The 22,989-nt window shown below is 34.4% G+C and overlaps 1 protein-coding gene across 1 annotated transcript in view; it reads right to left on the minus strand.

Annotated features, from left to right (window-relative positions):
* Positions 1 to 9,020: 9,020 nt before the first annotated feature.
* The window catches only part of LOC117336146 (protein kinase C and casein kinase substrate in neurons protein 2-like), a 61,579-nt gene continuing 47,610 nt past the window's right edge, over positions 9,021 to 22,989 (minus strand). Inside the window, 5 exon segments of the mRNA XM_033896531.1 lie at positions 9,021 to 14,791; positions 15,070 to 15,227; positions 18,787 to 18,894; positions 21,523 to 21,797; positions 22,083 to 22,203. Of these exon segments, the coding sequence (XP_033752422.1) occupies positions 14,679 to 14,791; positions 15,070 to 15,227; positions 18,787 to 18,894; positions 21,523 to 21,797; positions 22,083 to 22,203 (775 nt within the window). The 3' untranslated portion in view covers positions 9,021 to 14,678.

The following is a 22,989-nucleotide window of genomic DNA, read 5'->3' on the forward strand; positions in this document are numbered from 1 at the left end:
ACAGGTATTAAATGCTGTCAACTTTGAGGAAGTGCCAGATATACCCATTTGGAAAAACCATGAGCTCATGTCTATACTACTGATATAATTTGGTGTTGTTTGGCTAAATGACTCTGTCAATTCCTGTACATCTGGGATATTGTAAACAAAATCCTGTGTCTGGCAGTTAAGGTACCGAAAGTCACAGCAAAAACTATAAGAATTAAGGTGACTTTCTTTGAGTCTGGTTTAGCAAGAGAAACACTTTTATTTGGTTTTAGCTTTGCCACTAGAACAATAGGGCTTGTTATAGGAAGGCTCTCACTCTCGTTAACAGGGGAAATAACTCCTTGAGAGAGGAGTTCATCAAGTTGGAAGCGTAAAACATCTCGCTTGTCTTGGGGCAAGCGGTAAGGCCTCTGGTACTTTGGGTTTGAGATGAATCTCATGCTCAACCAATGAGGTAAATCCTAGGTTAGGATTAAACTTGGTAACAAACACATCTTCATGACTAAACAAACATTGTTTAAGGAGACAAGATTGTTCCTCAGACAAGTTATTGGACATAGTATTAAAATCAAAATTTGTGCAAAACTCTTCAAAATCAGATACACTCTGTATAATGGACTTCTCAGAATTCTTTACCTGTAAATTGTTACACAAAGGGACAGGTATTACACTAAAAGAATGGTCCAACACAGCAAAATCTGCCAACACCATACCTTTAGCCAAGCTTATAACATCATTACCGGGGTTGAGAACTTTTACTGGAATGACTGGTTGACTGGTATGGTTACGACTGATCTGGCCAATAGGAGACCTCTTGACAATAAACTCTTATATGCAGAAGTTAAACCTTGTGTACCATTACCGATTTCTTTGGTAATTTACCATACATGTATATCACTATTTCTGCATTTGGTTCAATCCCAACAGACTTCACAAATCTGACCTTAACCTTGCTTTTCATTGCATTGCTCATCATATAGTTGCCAGAAGTAAAATCCAAAACTATACCCTTTGTAATCTGTACCAATAATGAAGGGATTGGAAGTGTTTTGAAAAATGTACACTTTGAATGTATGGTGACCATTGGGTGTGTGACCTTTGACCTTCGCAATCCCAATGACCTTGACAGACTGAGCGTCTGCCACCAATACCGACATGTCACATTGTTGAATAGGACCCTAACAAATATTTGGTAAAGAGTTATAAAAGTCAACACTCATTACTGATATGGTAGAACCTGAGTCAAGCAAAGCAGCAACCTTGATACTTTTAAAATCTACAGACATGTTCATAAATGTTGTGTGATCATTACAGTTTAACTGTGGATATTCTGAGTCAAAACTAGTAGAATTGTCTGAATCTATATCGCACGATTGTTCACAAGAAAGCCCAGTGTCCACTGTAGATTCCAAATAAATTGTCTCTCTCCAGGGGGTTGGGGATTGGCTGCGATGGCGATGCGCGGTTACTGGTGATTTCCCGATGGTACGCGCGGTTGATCTAACCTCGGGAACCGTCGGTTTCCCTGGTATGAGCCAGAAGCATGACGCGAGTAGAAACAGTTCGATGCACTATGTCCATACTGGGAACAAAATGGGCACTGAATGCTTGGGTCTGGAATACCGTCACCTGTCCATGTACGTGCGCATTGAATATGGCCTTTACCGCCACATGTATAACAATGGCGGGGGGTCACAAGTGTTTTTGAGTCTCTGTGAAGCAATTGGGGACAGCTGTCGTACCTCCTGCTTGAGGGAGTTCACTTCCAGGTTATGGCCTGTGTGTAACGTTTCTGTTGGGGAATTTGTAAGCATAGCAGATGAAAGATTGGCAGGAAAGTCTTGAATAGCTGGTTGAAGTCTGCGGAATCCCAGGGCTTCACCAGTTTTCGCAACCGTAAGTATACCTGCGAAATTCTCACACCGACTAACTCGCACATGAAAAGCCAGAGCTGAAGGCAATCCATTTGTAAGTTTGTTCATCAAATCGCGTTCGGGTTTGCCGAGCTTTCTTCCATTCTCGAGTATAACACTGAATAAGTCCTCAAGAGGCTGTGAGGGAAGCAATGTCAGGGAATCAAACATGGCTGATTCCATTATCAAGTTTGGGTCCAAATGTGACTGAGGAATGTATGTTTCTTTAAAATCAGCTCCAGAAAGTCTTGGTAGCCGCTGACAACTGCCCATACCACACTATTGCTTGAGCACGGAGATGAAGATGGAAAGCTGCTATGCATCTTTCTTCATCATAAGAAATGCCATGAAATATAGTGTAGGATTGAAATTCGTTGAGAACAATGACGTGACATTGTCCAGAATATCAAATCCTCTGTCTTCAGAGATACTTTGATATGCTTATTTACAAAACTCACAAAGAGTCAATGCACAATGAACACATGCTTCCAAGGTGATACTCCCAAATAGTATCTTGATTCTTATATCCTAAAATTGTTTAACATATCACAAAGTCTGGCCTTCAAGAAATGAGAACAAACACCTCAACGAAAGTTTGACGAAAATGGACACTATGATAACAATTAGTCCTACATACACCCAAATTTCACATTCTCCTCAATATGAAGACACAATCATATAACTAACATATGTTCCTCTTTTGATATTAATATTTAGGTAGCTGATAATAACTAATTCATTAAACGCATACAGCATTATACCTACCATTGTATTGTAATTGATTGTAAAAATAATACCTTTAATGCAATGGTGGTAAACATAAGTGGTTTTGTCTAATACATATATTTATACATTTTTTCATTTGGATGAAATGATTTTTACGGGCTTTTTTCTGTTGTAATATTCCTATTGTATCTAGGTTCTGATCAAGAACACATTCTGAAATAAATATATATGTCCATCAGAAAGATAATGAACATAAATTAATAGTTTATGATAGTGTTATGCATTTACTGGTCATTTAATTAATTTTGTGTATGTAATGTTTAGTGCATATTGTGAGCCTTTGTTCATGGGCACTATTAAGTTGATTTGGGTAGAAAGTAGTCAAAGAGAAGTGTTTTGCTTATAGCTACATCTTGTCCATATCAAGCCTACATGTAGTCGGCGATGCCGGATAATCTTACCTCTGGTTTAACTAAACTCGTTTAATGTAGCAGGATTATGCAATAATGTGACACTATAGTCTAGGGTGATCGGAGAGAGAGGGTAGTTTAGCAGTCGGGGAGTCATTCAGTATAGAGGTGGAAATGAGCTCCTTACTTATTAAGGCTATAATACTTAGAATAATAGAATCAGAACTCGGTACTTAGAGTATCGAGAGTATAAAACTGAGGATATTTCAATCAGATTTAGAACACCATACTTATAGAGTATTGAGAGTATAAAACTGAGGATATTTCAATCAGATTTAGAACACCATACTTATATAGTATTGAGAGTATAGAAATGAGGATATTTCAAGCAGAGTCGTACTTATAGAGTATTGAGAGTATAGAACTGAGGATATTTCCAGCAGAGTTAGTGACATCCGTTCTGACGGTACTGTGGAGGGGAATAATTGAGGGTATATGGAAGATAGTTCAGAGATAGGATACAATAGCTATTTGGATTAGCGTAAAACTTGTGATGCAGTGGGATGAAAAGCACTTTGAACATTTCACGTTATACTAGTAGTGACGGTGAAATCTGGACGAATAAGATATGGTATATATACAAGGGACCAATAGGCCTTAACGGTCACCTGAGGTGTTGAAGTCTTTGATTTCAGCATATTTACCTTGAATATAGGTCATTCATTTGAACAAACTTGGTAGCCCTTCATCTCAACATGCTACAAACCCAATAGCAGGTATATGGCTTCTTTGGTTATCAAGAAGTTGTTTCAAAATGTTAGCTCATTTGACACCTGTGACCTTTAATAAATGTCAAGGTCATTCATTTGAATAGATCTAGCAGCCCATCATCCCAGCATGCTACAGACCCAATATCAGGTTTCTGGACCCCTTGCTTATCAAGAAGTTGTTTCAAACTGTTAGCTCATTTGACACATGTGACCTTTAATAAATGTCAAGGTCATTCATTTGAATAGACTTGGCAACCTATCATCCCAGCATGCTACAGACCCAATATCAGGTCCCTGGGCCTGTTGGTTATTGAGAAGAAATTGAAAATGTAAATTGTTTACGATGCACGACGCCGGACAAGTCAATTTGAGCTTCGTCTAAGGTAAACAGGGTCTGTCTGTGGCGGGCGTTTAGTTTGCCTGTAAACAGATAAAATTAATAAGATAAAATACATGCAGTCGGTAAAATGTGAAGTACAACATGCACATGTACGTCTCCATTGAACATATTAGATAATTATTTTTATACTGGCTAGTGTTACCATTTAAGATAGCATCACCATATCGATATTCTTTTAGGGACCAACCAACCAATTGTTTTCCCATAGACTTTAGTGTTAACGTTTTGGAGTATTTCATTCAAATTCTTGAATTCAATATGACAATTATGGTTTATAACAAAAGTTTAGGGTATGATATAACACCTAATCACAAAAAAATTTTCTCCATGGTAGCCATTTTGAAAATGGGCGAATTTCGCAGTAAAAATTCTCAAAAATCTTCAATATTTACCTGTTAATTATTATTACCAGAACTTTTGGGGAAAAAATCAATCGGAATTACAAAATTTATTTCAACATTTCTTATTGATAGTTGCCTATCAGGCTACATATCTATTTTCTCGCTTCATGACATACTGGCCAATCAGTGGCTGCCAGACATTTTATCCTTGGTTCAACTTTCTATACACAGGGGCTGTTTCAAAAAAATAATTTTTCAATTGGTTGGTTGTTCCCTTTTACACACCTGTCTACCCTGAACTCAGCAACCTTACATACACACTCCTACATTACCATACCCACATATACACACCTTTCATACACAAAACCACTACACATGCAGTAACGTATATGCTATTTCTAGCGTTTGTTTTCATTTTCTCCGTTGATCCCATGGGCGGTTGGCGACATATTTCAGAAGTGTGTTATTTTATTAATAGAAGTTTTTGGAACATTTTGATTCTAACTTGTATGTTAAAAAAGTAATTCTTGTATATATGATTAAATCATAATTGAAATGTCCTGTTAAACCAGAACTTATTTTTTATGTGATGAAAAGTGCGTCTAAAAGGACTTCAACGCTTTGTACAAAAACTGTAGCTCTTGACATTCTCACATAATATGGAGTATGACACATTATTTTACCATAAACTTACATGTATATCGTCACTTTTTTTCTTTTTGATGTGAATGAAGTTATCAATATCACTGAGAGTGTGTGTTTTGGGAATTATTTTACCATAAACTTACATGTATATCGTCACTTTTTTTCTTTTTGATGTGAATGAAGTTATCAATATCACTGAGAGTGTGTGTTTTGGGAGGCTGCGGTATGTCCGTGTAAAGTCTCCTTGTGATAATCCGGAACTTTTGCTGATTTATAGTGCTACCTCACTGAAGCATACTGCCGGAGACACCCAGCAGGACACCCCACCCGGTCACATTATAAAACACGCATACGCACAAACCGTCCTTAAATGACATTAGATGTTGATAGGACGTTGAACAAATAAAACCAAACCAAAACCAAATCACTGCGAATAATCGGGTAAAGAAAACTGGGTATACATTACACCATGACATTGGAGAAAATTTGTAATAAGTTTGACAAATTTCTTGGAATGTGTAGAAAGTGCAGTTGTTGTGGTCCTTAACAATATCATTTACAATGTGTAAATAAATACTTATTTTTCCAATGGTTATGTCTTTGTTATACCACAATGGGATTTTCCCAAAATTGATTAAACATTACCCAACCTCTAAAGACATCCTTCCAAAATCTGTTTCAGGTCACCTGAGAAGAAGTCTCAAGTGACCTATTCTAACCGCCTTTTGTCCGTCGTCGTGCATGGACCGTCCGTAAATAATTTACATTTTCGACTTTTTCTCTTAACCGCTGAACCAAATTCTAATGGAATTTGGCAGAAAGCTTCCATGGCCAAAGGTCAATCAAACTTGTGAATTATATGGTCCCACCCCAAGGGACCCTGAGTGGCGGGGACAAAAAGGATCAAATTAGACTAAATTTCAAAAATCATCTCAACCTCCAAGATATTGTAGAATCAAATACTCTTCACATATAGATAGAAAAGTCTTCATGACCCTGGGGTCTCGCGTTTCCACCTGGAGAGGGAGTTTACAACAGATTATATAGGGGAAATCACATTTTTGAGAATTATTTGTTCCAGTTGCCACTGGAAATAATACAAACTTGGTTAGAATTATCAGTATTGGAAGTCTGTTGTATAATACGTGTATATTGGCAATTGAGACCCAAATAAGGTAGAATAAAATTCTCTTTATAGATGGATATGTGTTAAGGTGCTTTACCAAATTTGTGAATTTCATGACCCTGAGGTCTCACGTTTGCCCCTAGGGAGGGGTAAACTTAACTATAGTTTATATAGGGAAATCACATTTTTTGTTTATTTCTATTAAAATTCATTGTAACTTTGTTAACATTATCAGTATGGTGGTATGCAACATGACTGATCCCCCTGGGCTAATGGGCGGAGCCAAAAAGGGTCAATTTCAAAATACATTTATCTCCCTATCCAATTTGTTTATCTAGATCGGATTTCAATCTAGGGATTTCGCTAAGGTTGTCTTTTTCTACAAAAGGCTTCCTCAAAGAATTTTCTGAACCGTTCAATATGAGAGAGGTGTTATCAGAATACTGCAAAATATACCCTTAATATTACTTTTGTTCTAAAGTCTGATATTCAAACTTCATGACATTTCCCCTCTATTTATAGTAGCAATTATATGAGTGTGAAGTTTTTTTTTAATCCAGTATTGTATATCAGCAGCAAAATTGAAAGAAAAAAAATTAAACCTCACTCATCAAATTTCCAAGATACCTTAACAAAAGCTGTCATCAATCGAATTCTTGGAATATTGTTTTCTTGTACACACTACATAATATAAACCAATCTTGCTGTTTTCCGCAATATATCGGCCAGAAAAAAAAATTGATAATAAGTAATCAATTAATCTAAAAATTTATAATTCTATTTGTAATCTTACACTATTGTATATATGATATTCAATAATGTTTTAGGACTCCATTTTTCAAAGACCTGTCTAGGTTTATTTCCCTTGGGATTACAGGTAATGACAGTGTAACTGATAACCTACACATCATATCAAAAATTAATAGACCAAACAATAAAATTTCTTGTTTGTTTCCAAAAGCAATTTTAAAAAAATATTAAAAAAACAGTAAAGCTATATGCATCAGGTCTCTTATTAGTCCCCTGCCGTTTGAAAAACGGGGGGACTATAGGTTTACCCTCCGTCCGTCCGTCCGTCCGTCCGTCTGTCTGTCACGCAATAGTTGTCCGGACAACTCCTTCTAAAGTACTACTCCGATTTTAACGAAACTTGGTATACATGATCAATATAATATGTAGTTGTGCATCCCACATTTTTTCCCCGAAAAAACAATTTTCGAAATGGCCGCCGACTTCTCATTGGTTTAGACTTGTCCGGACAACTCCTCCTAAAGTACTACTCCGATTTTAACGAAACTTGGTATACATGATCAGTATAACATGTAGTTGTGCATCCCACATTTTTTTTCTTCAAAAATTCATTTTTCAAAATTGCTGCCGACTTCTCATTGGTTGAGACTTGTCCGGACAACTCCTCCTAAAGTACTACTCCGATTTTAACGAAACTTGGTATTCATGATCAGTAAAACATGTTGCTGTGCATCCCACATTCCTCCCCCCCCCCCCCCCTCCGAAAACCAATTTTCAAAATGGCCGCCGACTTCTCATTGGTTGAGACTTGTCCGGACAACTCCTCCTAAAGTACTACTCCGATTTTAACGAAACTTGGTATTCATGATCAGTAAAACATGTTGTTGTGCATCCCACATTCCCCCCCCCCCCCCCCCCCCCTAAAAACCAATTTTCAAAATGGCCGCCGACTTCTCATTGGTTGAGACTTGTCCGGACAACTCCTCCTAAAGTACTACTCCAATTTTAACGAAACTTGGTATACATGATCAGTATAACATGTAGTTGTGCATCCCAAGTTTTCTTTTCGAAAAAAACATTTTTCAAAATGGCCGCCAGCTTCTCATTGGTTGAGGCGTGTCCGGACAACTCCTAAAGTACTACTCCGATTTTAACGAAACTTGGTATACGTGATCAGTATAACACGTAGTTTAAAAAATGGGAAATAAATAGTTGCACTCCTGCGTCAGGCAGGGGACTTTGTATTGCTGTTGCAATACTATCCATCCTTGTTCTTCATGGGTTTTTTTAATTCGCTTTTGCTGCCTCTTTAATAAAAATAATCACCTTGATCCAATTTTCAAACACTATAAATGTCTAATCAAAAATATCATGATATTTACATCTTCAATAGGTTCATTGTCATAAGATAAGCGAATTTCTTTAAGAATATCATTCTGCTTTGTGATTAGCTTTGTGATTATTACATTCTTTTTCTCTTGCTTTGTGATTATTACATTCTTTTTCTCTGTTTTCGGTTTAATGTTAGAAAAAAATTGAATTGAATAACTTATTGGTTTTTCTCCTTCCATCTTCCTGTAGATATTAAGAAACTACTTTTAATCTGATGTTTTCTAATAACTTTTTCTTGGATTCTAATTTTTCGACATCAATCTGTTCCAGCTCTTCAATGTCTTGTAGGACTTGTCTTAGGTTGTACTCAATCTTATTTTGCTGTTTCTTTCTGTTTGATGAGTATGATATAGTCTCTTCTTTTCACAAATTTGTTCATGCTCCATCATAAAAACCTCCTAGCAAAATAGTTATAAAGCCATTTGGTTTTTGAAGTCGTTTTAAGGAAAACTTTTATGCGGTTGGAGAACAGATGACAAATGCCACACCACAGCCTAATATAAGCTGTCTTTCCCTTCAGTCTGGCGACCTAAAACATGCAAAATCAAAAAGACAGGCAAATATTCATTAGTATTCTTTATTGCCAATAATGCATGGAATATATTCATATTTGAATAAATAACTAAACATTCTTTTTCCCCTATATATATAAATGGTGATATACATGTATATTAGTACAGAATGTCCGCTACAGTCTCTAAATATTTTGCAACAACATATTTTCTGTAACAACAGGTAAATGGGTAACTGGCAGGACAAATATACAATAAACATGGAACAACGATAATATTGCATACATGGGTAACAATTTTTACAATAATAACAGTGGTAAACAGCTTTACCTGTGTCTATAGCCAAACATCACACCTGGGTCATATTGCTCAATTAGGCAGATTACTTTTATTCCTATACACAGATTTATCCTACCAATATGACATCGTCTTCTGCCTAATAGCCTTACCCTAGTAACTGGTACATTGTATTTTCTAGCCTAATAATCTATCTTATTTATGCCAAGCAAGAACCAACTTTTTCACAAATAAAGTAAATGAACTAAGTGCTATTATAATATTTTAATCTTTTGCTGAAAACTTTTTAAATGTTTGAAATATGAGTGAAAATTCTGTTAATTTTTTTACAGATGTTTTTGAAATAATTTTGAAATTGATTTGAAATATGCCTATAAAACAGATATCTGAATCTCAACCTTATAAAGGAGTTAATCCTAAAAGAATTATTTACAGAATATAATATGAGAATAAAGTATAATAATTCTAGAGACCTCTTCAACTACACACAAGCTTTGAGCTTCTTTGGAATTCTTTAGACATAAACAGGCATCATTTTCTGCGATAAGCAATGTAATTCAACCTGCATCAACTAATTTGTAGAATTGTTTCTCCATTACACACCAATCTTACATACAGGTTTCAGTACAACAAGTACCGGATACCTTGAGACAATGAGGTGACACTGTCAAGAATATCAAATCCTCTCCGTCTTCAGAGATACTTTGATCTGCTTATTTACAAAACTCACAAAGAGCCAATGTACAATGAACACATGTTTCCAAGGTGATACTCCCAAATTGTATCTTGATTCTTATATCCTAAAATAGCTTAACATATCACAGAGTCTGGCCTTCAAGAAATGAGAACAAACACTGTAACGAAAGTTTGACGAAAATGGACACTATGATAACAATTAGTCCTACATACACCCAAATTTCACATTCTCCTCAATATGAAGAGACACAATAATATAACTAACACATATGTTCCTCTTTTAATATTAATATTTAGGTAGCATTTGTTTTAAAGAAAGTAAGTGAAGTTTTAAACAATTCTAAAAAAAAACTTTAAGGTTATATTTCATGTGGTTCATGGAAAAATGAAGGCAACATCTCGTTAATGTCACCCAGTCCTTGATATATATATATGAATAATTAAACCACATCAATATGTACCATAAAAACTACAATGGATTACAGTAATCTTCAAGTCCTTTAGCCATTAAGTAGCTTAGCACTATAAAATATAAATATATTTGGGACAATTTTATCTAGGATTTGAAAAATGCATCCAACAAAAACCAACACATGTTTTATAAAAATGAATTTTGGTCATGACTTAAATTCAGAACTTTCATTTCATCTATAGCCATGAATAGCATTCTTCTAAAAATTTAAATATATAACACTTTCATAAATTTTTTCCATGTATGCTTAAATATGATTTTTTTTTTCCCCTTAAGAAATATGTCGACAATAACAGAAAACAAACAGTTGGAATAACGGTATATGAATGTTCTCATACCCTAAAATGAAAATGGAATTTCCTTAAGGTTTTTTATTTTATGTACAAATGTTTGAATATCATAAATGTCGATATTTCAAATTCCCTGCAAAATTCTAAATAAAAGTGTTTTCATCAAACAGCACGGACAATTCTACTAACACAAGCATATAAATCTACATAGACTACAGTGTACACGCTGTAGTTTACTGTTGGTCGGGATAAGGTGTACATCCTATCAAAATATGTCTAGTAACCTCTCCTCTCATTTACATCAACAATTATCACCAACATTGTATGATATCAATATGAAAACGAATCATCCTCTCTACGTTTCATTCTTATCAAATTGTTCTTCAAAATTCACAGGTTTTTTGTATGCCCGAGAGTGACAATAATCTTTCCAAAAATGACAAAAGTTTTTATTTCAATATTGATGAATTTATAATTTACACATTATATAGCCTCTATATTAGCCTGAGGTGATCTGAGATTCTCTTGATATTTTATTTTCAGACAATCTATAATTATAATCCGATCTTATGCCAAATGATTATGTTGAGAGAACCATTGTGTAGATAATTTCTGATCTTTAACACTTTAAAACTTTAAAATCTAAACTGGGAACTTGTAATTTTGAATCTGGAACACTAAATCTTTCTATTCTGGTCAATCTAAATGAAGAAATGTATCCTTGTGTCACCATACCTGTCGACCATCATGCCAATATCTCTATTTGCCACTGATAAGGATACGTCTGATCACTTGTAAAGTGGTCATCATGCCTATCCTTATACCTGGGGACATAACACTGAACACAGCCAGTATCGACGATATTTACAGAGAATCTTACCCATAATGATGGGACATCATGTTTCACTTTCTCAAGGCATTATAACTAAGATTTCCTCCAGAATTAAAATCTGCTCTTTAGTTTAATTCAGAAAATAGCTTATGCTATCATAATAAATTTTGGGCCTGGGGTTGTACAAAATGATCTATCACACCCAATATCACAGGTCAGGGAAATTTTAAGTACAGAAATTAAAATAGTTCAATAATTTGTTTATCTTCACATCATTTCTTACAGTCCCAAATATCCTTAAACAAATTTGACAGAAATCACAACAAAACTATCCGATTACTAAATATTTGTACACAAAATCTTGTGACTATAGAACATGAAATACGCTCTATAAAAATACTGTATGACTATCTACAAAATAGATTTCTCTGGAACAGGGCAAAAAAAAAGAAAAAAAAGTGGTTATTGTCATTGTGCTGCAGAATATACATAAACGGATACATTTACACAAAAATTGTATTATGAATTGATAAAAGTAATTACAGTAACTCCAAATTCAATCAAAACTTCACATAACTGTTAAGTTAACCTCAAGACTTGTGAACAAATTTCTGTTTTCTTATGATTGCAATAATGCAAATCAAAAATGAAATTTAGATAAAGGGAGATGACTCCTGGTGCCAGCCCAGGATGAAAAGCTATCAAAATCTGAAATGATAAGAACTTGTAGTATTAAAAGTATCTGAACATTAAGGATGTGACAAACAGTGGTGCATGGATACAAATACAGTGTATGTGTGCTTTAGAGGTAGAAGGAACACTAATGTTGATATGATAACAGGTTTTTAAATCAATAGTTACTGATGACTTTATACATTTGAAACAGTTCACCTTCGCAACTTACGCCATACTCGTTGTTTCAATCAATTTCACTTCCATCTATTACGATAAAAAATAATATAATAAACTTCCTTTTAATTACAAAATTTTTGCATCACTACTCTTTTTTTTCTTCTTCGATATATACTAATAAAAGTTACTTTGGCAAGATTCTAATACATGGATGTGTGCATTTAACATGAAAACAATTTTACTATTTAACATATCTACTTTAAAGTTGATTTATATATAATGATATACAGATATCTATATAGCTATCTATTGTTTACAGTATCAAACAAGCTGCTTTCCATCATGACTTTTCTTCATTCACATGATAATACAGTTACCAACCAACGCTGTGCATCATCATCTACCACTCCTGAATATTTCCTTCTTGCACAACAGAATATCAGAATCATATACTGTGATGTTCCTACAATACCAATCAACAAATTTATGGTAACTATTGGAAATTCAGAATAGGAATAATCCACAGCTGGAGATCTAGGGTGACCAGAGAACACAGCATCCGTCTGTACAGTTATACATTATTAACATCAGTACATTGTCTTTCTATAATCAAAAATCACCATCATTAACGAGCCTAACATACAGATCTTTTTACACATTTAATATGGAATGGTCAAAAGTCAGATGAACAAGATAAATGAGTATTATGTTTTTTACATGAATAATTTCTGCTAAATTACCTCCCCTTATGTATGAATACCTCTATTTAAACCAAACAAAGAAAGACCTTTTTACCATTAATAAGTTCACTACTTTTCGATATTATCAAAGATTTTTGTTTATATTATATTAATGTTATGAAAATATTTTCAACAAAAATCAAATTTTCATCTAGATGGATAAAATGTTAGAAGATGCCTTGGAGGAATATTTCAAGACACCTTGAATTTTTTATCTTCATGTTCTATCCTGAAGAATCATAAATATTACAATTTTATATCATTTTAACCACAAATATACAAGTATTTAAATGTAGCTTCATTTCAATTGACCAAATCCTTTAGCATGGCAGTGGAATCAATAATGAAAAAACCAAATTCAATGTCACATGTTGCTCTTCACCATTCCTTTATGTACTTCATAGAAGTAAGTTGTATCTTCCTTGGAGTCAGAATGTCTCAACAAACCAGGCAACAATAAATAAATCTTGAATGAAGATGAATCGGGACGTGATAACAAACGGAATCTGGAAAATTCCAAATTATCTATTCAGAAATATTACTATTTGATTTATAGTATAATAATCACAATTTAAATTCATGTAGAATTCCCAATAAATTTACTTTAACCGAATTTATATGTGGGAATCGTAATTCATTTGACTGCCTAATAGACCAAGAATGACAAACTGTTGAAATAAGATCTATAAACTAGATCAGCATCTTAAGAAAAATACATCCCTTTTCCTTTTGTCTTACCAGCTGTTTTGTAACAGAACTAGTTATCTGAGAACCAACTTCATAAAGCACAATCACTTCATTGACACTTAATTCCTTTTGAAAGTCCATTATATATATATCATATTTCATCAAGCATATATACCTTGATAATAAAATTATGTTTATCAATTAATGAGGTTTCAGTGTATATCTTCATTTTTAAATATTATCTTAAACATTTAATCCTTTTAATTATCTCCCATACATAGCTTCAACTGCGATTTAACTAATAATTCAAATAATTCAATTTCATCATACTATTGGAACTCTTGTTTGTCCCAATAAGGTAGCGTACATCCTTAATAATAAATTAATAGGGGCATGTCTAAAATAAAGAGGAAAGTTTTGACTGGTATCAATAAATCGGAGCCTACATTACGAATGTAACTATATATTCTTTTGTAATCTGACATACATATAGATGTACTGGTACATTACATGAAATCTGAGGTGACACAAAATTTTGAATAAAATGTATCTGTGAATAATTACCAATAATAAGGCCATTGTTGTAACAATAAAGTAAAGGGGAGATAACCTGCTACAGGGAATTGTTACGGTTTTATGTAAATCTCTCTAGAGTTGGGAAGGAGCCACAGCTTGTTAAGTCAGTACATGTATTAGGGATGTATACGTAATATCCATGAATCTTGCATAAACATGAGTTCGATTCTGTCTTTTGTTGTGTTATCAGCTCCACTTGTTTGGAGTATACACTGATTGGTGTATGCGCTGCTATGATCCATGGGAAGTCTCGGTCTGACATGTTATGATGCTTCCTTGGCATACTGTGCTGGGAACAGGCCTTCAGAACCATCTGCTTTTCTCCCCTTACACCATCCCAGCTCATCCTCCATCTTGATCTTGTAGAATCTCTCACCTGGACAGAAATAGAATCATTTCACTATAGCTGAGAAGTAAGATTACTTGCAATGGTATAAAACCCATGCCAAGTTATTCTCTATCTTTCGAACAATATCCCTGATTTTGTTTGTCCTTTCTGATAAGAATAAACCAGGTGATAATATCCTGAAATCTAGCACATTGGTTTAGGATTGCTATAGGTGGGGATAAGCATTGTGAAAAGCCAAGATACCAGTAACTTCATAAAGGATTTTTTTCATCAAAATTTTTGTAATATTGAGGCGTGCCACCCACCTACTGCCAGAGTAAGCTCGTCATCATCCTCAGTCTTGGGTATGTAGTCATACAGAACCTCCATCAATATACTACAGTCAGCACCCTCCTCTTCCGCATCGTCATCACCAAATGGGTTAGCTGGCTCCGCAGGCTCTGACCTCACTTGTTCTGGGACTCTGATAAAGGTAAGTAAACAGGTCAATGATTCAGATTAATGATGGCATTGTGAGTCGAGCATCTGAATGATCCAGAATAATGACATTGTGAGTCAAGCATCTAAATGATCCAGACTAATGACATCGTGAGTCAAGCATCTGAATGATCCAGAGTAATGACATCGTGAGTCAAGCATCTGAATGATCTAGCTTTACAGATTCTGGGGGGAAAAAATTTCAATCTAAGGACAACTGCAAGTTCCCCTTGTCACTATAATCTTATGTGTCAACCAAACAAGTCTCTAATCAACCCCTCAACAAAATCCCATTTTTCAAAATCTGTTTTGTTTGTTGTAGGAAAATACTAATAAATGAATGCTAATAGGTTCATTTAGGTAACAAAAATCTCAGGATATTTCTTAAATATCTTAAGGAAATTAAACATGATGAAATGACATATTATCAATGGAGTATAGCATATCACCCAAACTGTAAAGCATGTGGTACATATATACAGTGATGGTGATTCCATAAGACTGACTGTAGTATGGTAATTAAGCTGAACAAGGTCCTTGTCAACAAAACAACACTAAATTAATAACTTATCGACACTTAGTGAGCAAAAAAAAATCTTTAAAAACATTTTAAAAGCAGACGTACAAAACCAGATTATCATTATTTATGGTTGTAATTTGCTAACAGTTTTTTTTTTTTTTTAAATATTGTTACATCTAGAGTAGAATTCTAACTTGCTATATAACTGGAGGGTAGTTAAACCAAGACATTGTTTGGGAAGTCATGCAGGTATATTTTCAACCTGGGAAATATGGCCAGACTCAACATAGTATTGCCGGAGATCATGTGCCTACAGAACCAATCACACAAATTGTTAGTATTCAGGCTATATTACACTATTGTCATAATGATAACACAAGTCACTTTTTCTTGCTGCAGGAGATACAGTTAATGATAACAAGAACTTAAATAATATTATTATATTCCCCAATGAATGTGAAATCATATATGTTTAGAAAGGGCAAAATGACCTATGGAACATGCCACACACCGGTACTCTAACCTAGGTCAACCATGCAAAAGTATGAAGTTCCAGTGACAAGTAGTTTATTTGGTAAAGCCCAGAAAGACAGAGTGCAGTATAAGGGCAGACACAATGCAAAGTTAAAGACTCCCCAGTTATGATCCTATCACTGAGCATCGGTTTATCAAAGGTAAGATACAGGCATTAAATCCTACGGTAAAATTACAATTAACTTCAAAAATTTAACACCAGTCTTATTATAATACCATTCTTTTCTATTGAATACTTGCAGAATCTAATGCATACAATGACAATAGCAGTAATATAATGAGGCATGTACAAGTCATATAAGGAGATTAAGGTAATGTAAGAAAAGTAATTACAGAAAAGATATTGCATAGAGTAATTTCATAGAGTATATTATGAAAAAAAACCAAGATCTGCATTGGCACATGCAGTCTTAAACATTTACAGAAGATAATGAGATAATTACACCATCCTTGAATCATGGATAATACATGTGTGATGTAAGATTTAAAACATCTCGGCCTAAAACCAATGTTCAATTCTGAGATTATTATTTTTACATCTTCTAGACAAGGATAGGTAGTAAAACCTCCATATAACACCCCTCCTTTTTGCTGCTATTTCAGCAAAGCAGCACACTTTTTTCAAGTTAAATTAATTATTAAATCAAATTAATACTATCACACCCCAGTAACCTGGCTGAAAAACAGGAGGGGCATTAAAATGAAGGTTTTCTACAATACACAGAAGAAATTAGCTAGAGCCAGGCTTTCTTCAACTTATCCAGGTAACCAGATTTTCCAAGATAGGCCAATATTTGAAGTTAAAATATTGCCATTTTCAAAAAGAGTCCTATTTGAAATAACATCAAAGTGAACAAGGATGGGTAGTATTGCAACAGCAATACAAAGTCCCCTGCCTGAGCCTATTCATTTCGTATTTTTATAACTACATGTTATACTGAACATATATACCAAATTTCCTTAAAATCGGCGTCCATTTTGAAAAATGGATTTTTTGGGGGGAAAATGTGCGATGCACAACTACACGTTATACTGATAATGTATACCAAGTTTTGTTAAAATCGGAGTAGTAATTTAGGAGGAGTTGTCCGGACAAGCCTCAAGCAATGAGAAGCCGGCGGCCATTTTGAAAAACGGTTTTTTGGAAAAAAAAATGTGGGATGCACAACTACATGTTATGCTTATCATGTATACCAAGTTTCGTTAAAATCGGAGTAGTACTTTAGAAGGAGTTGTCCGGACAACTGTTGTGTGACAGACGGATGGACGGACGGAGGATAAACCTAAAGTCCCCCCGTTTTTTCAAACAGCAGGGGACTAATTACCATTCAAACTCAAAATCATGATTTTTTTTTTTTTATTTGGAAATTTGATTCCCTTTTAATGAAATGAATAAATTTGATGATTTGTCTTCAATAAAGTAGGTTCACATGTAAGTGTAAACAACACCATTACATGACCTCTGTGTTATTGTCATTGAGAAACTACAACTTTAAAAGTTCTTCTTGGCCTATTTATCAACTTTTTATCTTCTATTAAAGTTTGAATAAGATATGAATACTTCAATTTTGGCAACTATTTCTTCTACTCCCAAAAATTTAAAAGGTCAAGTTTACTACAGTTACTTATCCTGGTTCTATCTAGAATCCACAGCATATACAAATCTTCAGGAATATTACACCAGTCTAATGCACAAAAGACATCATGTTTATTCACTGATTAATGACAAATGGGTCAGTACACTACATGCAAAATATGTTAAATTAATCTGGAAGTTTGAATTCTAAACTGAATCACAAAAAGAAAAAAAAATATGAAAGAATTTCAACATTTCTTGGCCATTTTATTGATATGTCAGCCAAAAAAAAATTCTCATCAAAATCACTTTTGTTTAAATTCGCCAGCATGTCAGATTTGAGAATTGAAAAATCTCTATGTACAACTCTCTATGATAGTTACTGAAATCATGGTTTTTCAGCAGCTAATTACTTGAGGGAAGTAAATTTTGACTATTTTCATTAAATGAAGAACAACATTTTGTCTACTGTGCATGAACTAAATCAAAAATGCAAGTAACATTCACTAAAATTGAACTCAAGAGGAATATAAATGCTTCATGAATTATCACAGATGAACTTTCCATAACCTTCAGTAAAACTATTTTTGAAAGGAAAGTAAACAAAATTTCTGAGACTAGGCAATAGTGTAATAAACGTTCAATATTTAATCCACTGCAATATGTTCCATTTTTGCTAAGAGAATGATTTAAGTACATGACATCAATAATTTCTTTTGATATACAGTTAAACGCATCATGTGAAGTTCATCTGTAATTATGAAATAAACCGTAAATATTCAAATATGTCTTTTAAAACATTCGCAAAATGCATTAATATAACTAAGTGTGGGATGTCAAACAGAAAATATAAAGCCCATTCAGAACAATGCCCTGATGCAATACACAAGTACACGTTCAGTCTAAACTGGTTACGTTTGTTTGCTTGGTGTTTTACTTGAGAGCCGATCTCCTCCCAAGTCTTCTCCATCATCATCATCATCTGAACCAAATGGATTTAATTTCTTGTCATAAGACTTTTTCCTGGTAGATTGGAAGTGAGAAATTGTCATTGCACAGGTGATGGGATATCAAAATAATGGAGACATTTCATGTAAAAAAAAAACCTGGATTATTTGAAAAAAATAATAGTACATAAAAGACAATTAAAACAACATAATCATCATAACTATGTGTCTATAAATAAAATCCCTGAAAGGAAACAAATGTCACTACCACAACAGTAAATTAACATCCTACTTGTGAATATACAACACCACCACCACAAAATGTATCTTAAAACAAAAATCTGTAAACCAAAACAGTATTATAACACTAATCACACATACATAGACTCTAATATACATACATTGGTATCTGACTCCAAAAGTCAAATGGACTGCAAAAATAACTCACAACTTTGATAAAGTCTATTAAATTAGAGGATTTAGCTCCCCTGAAACAATCCTGTCATTCTGCTTCCTACTTTTCACAAGTTTTTGTTACTTAGAATCTCTTAAGCGTCCTATCATGCCATCAACCAATAACTTCATTTGCTTTTGATGCTTTTGATTCAAATGAATAATTTTTTCTCCCTGCACTTCTCAAAATTTAACTCATTCACTACCAGTATACATATATTATCTGTACTTCAAACAGAAAAACAAACATTCATGTTACATCAATGACCATTTTTTTCATTACAGCAATATAACCCGTCTGTATTACAATATAACCCTGTCTGTATTACAATATAACCCGTCTGTATTACAATATAACCCTTCTGTATTACAATATAACCCGTCTGTATTACAATTATAGCCTGTCTGTATTACATTATAACCCGTCTGTATTACAATATAACCCGTCTGTATTACAATATAACCCGTCTGTATTACAATATAACCCGTCTGTATTACAATATAACCCGTCTGTATTACAATATAACCCGTCTGTATTACATTATAACCCGTCTGTATTACAATATAACCCGTCTGTATTATAACCCGTCTGTATTACAATATAACCCGTCTGTATTACAATATAGCCCGTCTGTATTACATTATAACCCGTCTGTATTACAATATAACCCGTCTGTATTACATTATAGCCTGTCTGTATTACAATATAACCCGTCTGTATTACAATATAACCCGTCTGTATTACAATATAGCCCGTCTGTATTACATTATAACCCGTCTGTATTACAATATAACCCGTCTGTATTACAATATAACCCGTCTGTATTACAATATAACCCGTCTGTATTACAATATAACCCGTCTGTATTACAATATAACCCGTCTGTATTACAATATAACCCGTCTGTATTACAATATAACCCGTCTGTATTACAATATAACCCGTCTGTATTACAATATAACCCGTCTGTATTACAATATAACCCGTCTGTATTACATTATAACCCGTCTGTATTACAATATAACCCGTCTGTATTACAATATAACCCGTCTGTATTACATTATAACCCGTCTGTATTACATTATAACCCGTCTGTATTACATTATAACCCGTCTGTATTACAATATAACCCGTCTGTATTACAATATAACCCGTCTGTATTACAATATAACCCGTCTGTATTACAATATAACCCGTCTGTATTACAATATAACCCGTCTGTATTACAATATAACCCGTCTGTATTACAATATAACCCGTCTGTATTACAATATAACCCGTCTGTATTACAATATAACCCGTCTGTATTACAATATAACCCGTCTGTATTACAATATAACCCGTCTGTATTACAATATAACCCGTCTGTATTACAATATAACCCGTCTGTATTACAATATAACCCGTCTGTATTACATTATAACCCGTCTGTATTACAATATAACCCGTCTGTATTACAATATAACCCGTCTGTATTACAATATAACCCGTCTGTATTACAATATAACCCGTCTGTATTACAATATAACCCGTCTGTATTACAATATAACCCGTCTGTATTACAATATAACCCGTCTGTATTACAATATAACCCGTCTGTATTACAATATAACCCGTCTGTATTACAATATAACCCGTCTGTATTACAATATAACCCGTCTGTATTACAATATAACCCGTCTGTATTACAATATAACCCGTCTGTATTACATTATAACCCGTCTGTATTACAATATAACCCGTCTGTATTACAATATAACCCGCCTGTATTACAATATAACCCGTCTGTATTACATTATAACCCGTCTGTATTACAATATAACCCGTCTGTATTACAATATAACCCGTCTGTATTACAATATAACCCATCTGTATTACAATATAACCCGTCTGTATTACATTATAACCCGTCTGTATTACTGTATTACAATATAACCCGTCTGTATTACACAAGTGTATGTTTTTTCTGTCCTCACCTTCTAAGCTCAAGAAGATCTACATTCCACACTACCGGGCAAATATCATTTTATACATCATAATTATCTTGTCCTGAACTCAAGGAATGCTGGACTCAAAAGTAAGACATTGTTGTTCTCCCGGACTATTCGAGACCCAAAAGCTAAGATTATTTTCAACTCTACATCTCTACCCATCTTAGGTTGCTTATCATCCACCAAAACATTCCCACCGCAATCACCATTTCCCCTGCTCCTGACAACACTCCCACTGCTATCCCAACTTAGTACTGACCTGCTCACATCCACCTCCGCACGTGTCTCCACCACATTGCTGTTGTAGCTGGGTTCTGACTGTGTTGGAGCGGGGTTGTAAGAATCACTGTTTGTTGTGGAAGCATTGGAGATGCGTGATGTACGGGGCGATGGTGTGTTGTTGAAGGTGTTGGAATCAGTCGAGGGTTGATAAACATCACCCTTATGCCGTATACTGGTGATGGTGATGCCGTCTCCACCTAGCTGGGATTTCTTCTCCTTCTTGGATATGTTTGCCAGGTCAGGAGAATATTCCTAAAGACAGAATCACATTATTTTTATTAGTTTCTATATTTGTATTTATTTTGGTAACACAGGAAAGTTCCAACGCAGGAATTTCATACCCAATTTATAAGATTGACAGTAGAATTATCACATCATTTAGAAACTAAGCATCAACTAGTTTTAATTTTCAGGTATGTCATCATTATATATCCCCCAACCCAGCCCTCGATTAATGTAGAATATGTGAATGTGGACTGTCCAATATGGAATACATCTGAATTTGTAAGATATCAATTGAATGAATGAAGTCTATACCTCAAATGTGGGCCAGTTCATGGGCATGTCAGCACCGCTCTTCTGAGACCACCAGGCCAGGTCACTGTCGGAGTCTGCTCTGCTAATCGTGTCATGTAGATCTGAATATAACTTGGAAAATCTACAAAATACATCAACATTAACGTTTAATCACATATTTATGTCAGACATCACTCTCATATATACTTGTATATTTTTTATTACAGTCACACTATAGAACTGCATGAATAACACACAAATTAATTTCTCTATTGATAATTATACCCGTGATAATATGATGGACCTAATATAAATCTAAAAGTACAGGTTGATTACTTATAAGAAAGTGATATGTAAAGTCAAACACTTCAAATGGTTGTGCAAAAGTACCATTTCAGCCTCCCTTCTGCTTAATTATTGGCTAAGGGGGAGGTGGAAAAATGGAAAGGGGCTGTGACAGCTCTGTTGGTTAGAACGCTGGCCATGTAACATGCAAGTAGAGATCTGATGTGCATGGTTCCACGCCTTATTGGCTTGTGTCTCGGGAAGCTGAGAAACACCTAGCTACTTCGTGCTGTCGTGGTTGTGTGATTGGGCAAGACACTTTAGCCTTATTCCTTTGGATGGCCTAAAACAGGCTTCCCATGTATATCTTACTTAGTGACCAACTACTAACTACATGTACTACAAGGAGAACCCCACCTCAAAATGACCCTGGCTATTCACGGTGTGATAAACCCAACAAAAAACATCAAGCTAAATGGTCATGGAAAGAAAATAGCTCTTTTAAAAAAGCTCAACAAATCTCTCTCCAGAAATGTTCCACATTGAGATCCTTTAACTGAATGTACTTATGTACAGTTTAGTAATTCTGATTTACTAAATATAAAACTATAATCAAAATGTTAGAGGAGGTAATTCTACACAA

Source organism: Pecten maximus, chromosome 10 (genome assembly GCF_902652985.1).
Source record: "Pecten maximus chromosome 10, xPecMax1.1, whole genome shotgun sequence".
NCBI lineage: Eukaryota > Metazoa > Mollusca > Bivalvia > Pectinida > Pectinidae > Pecten > Pecten maximus.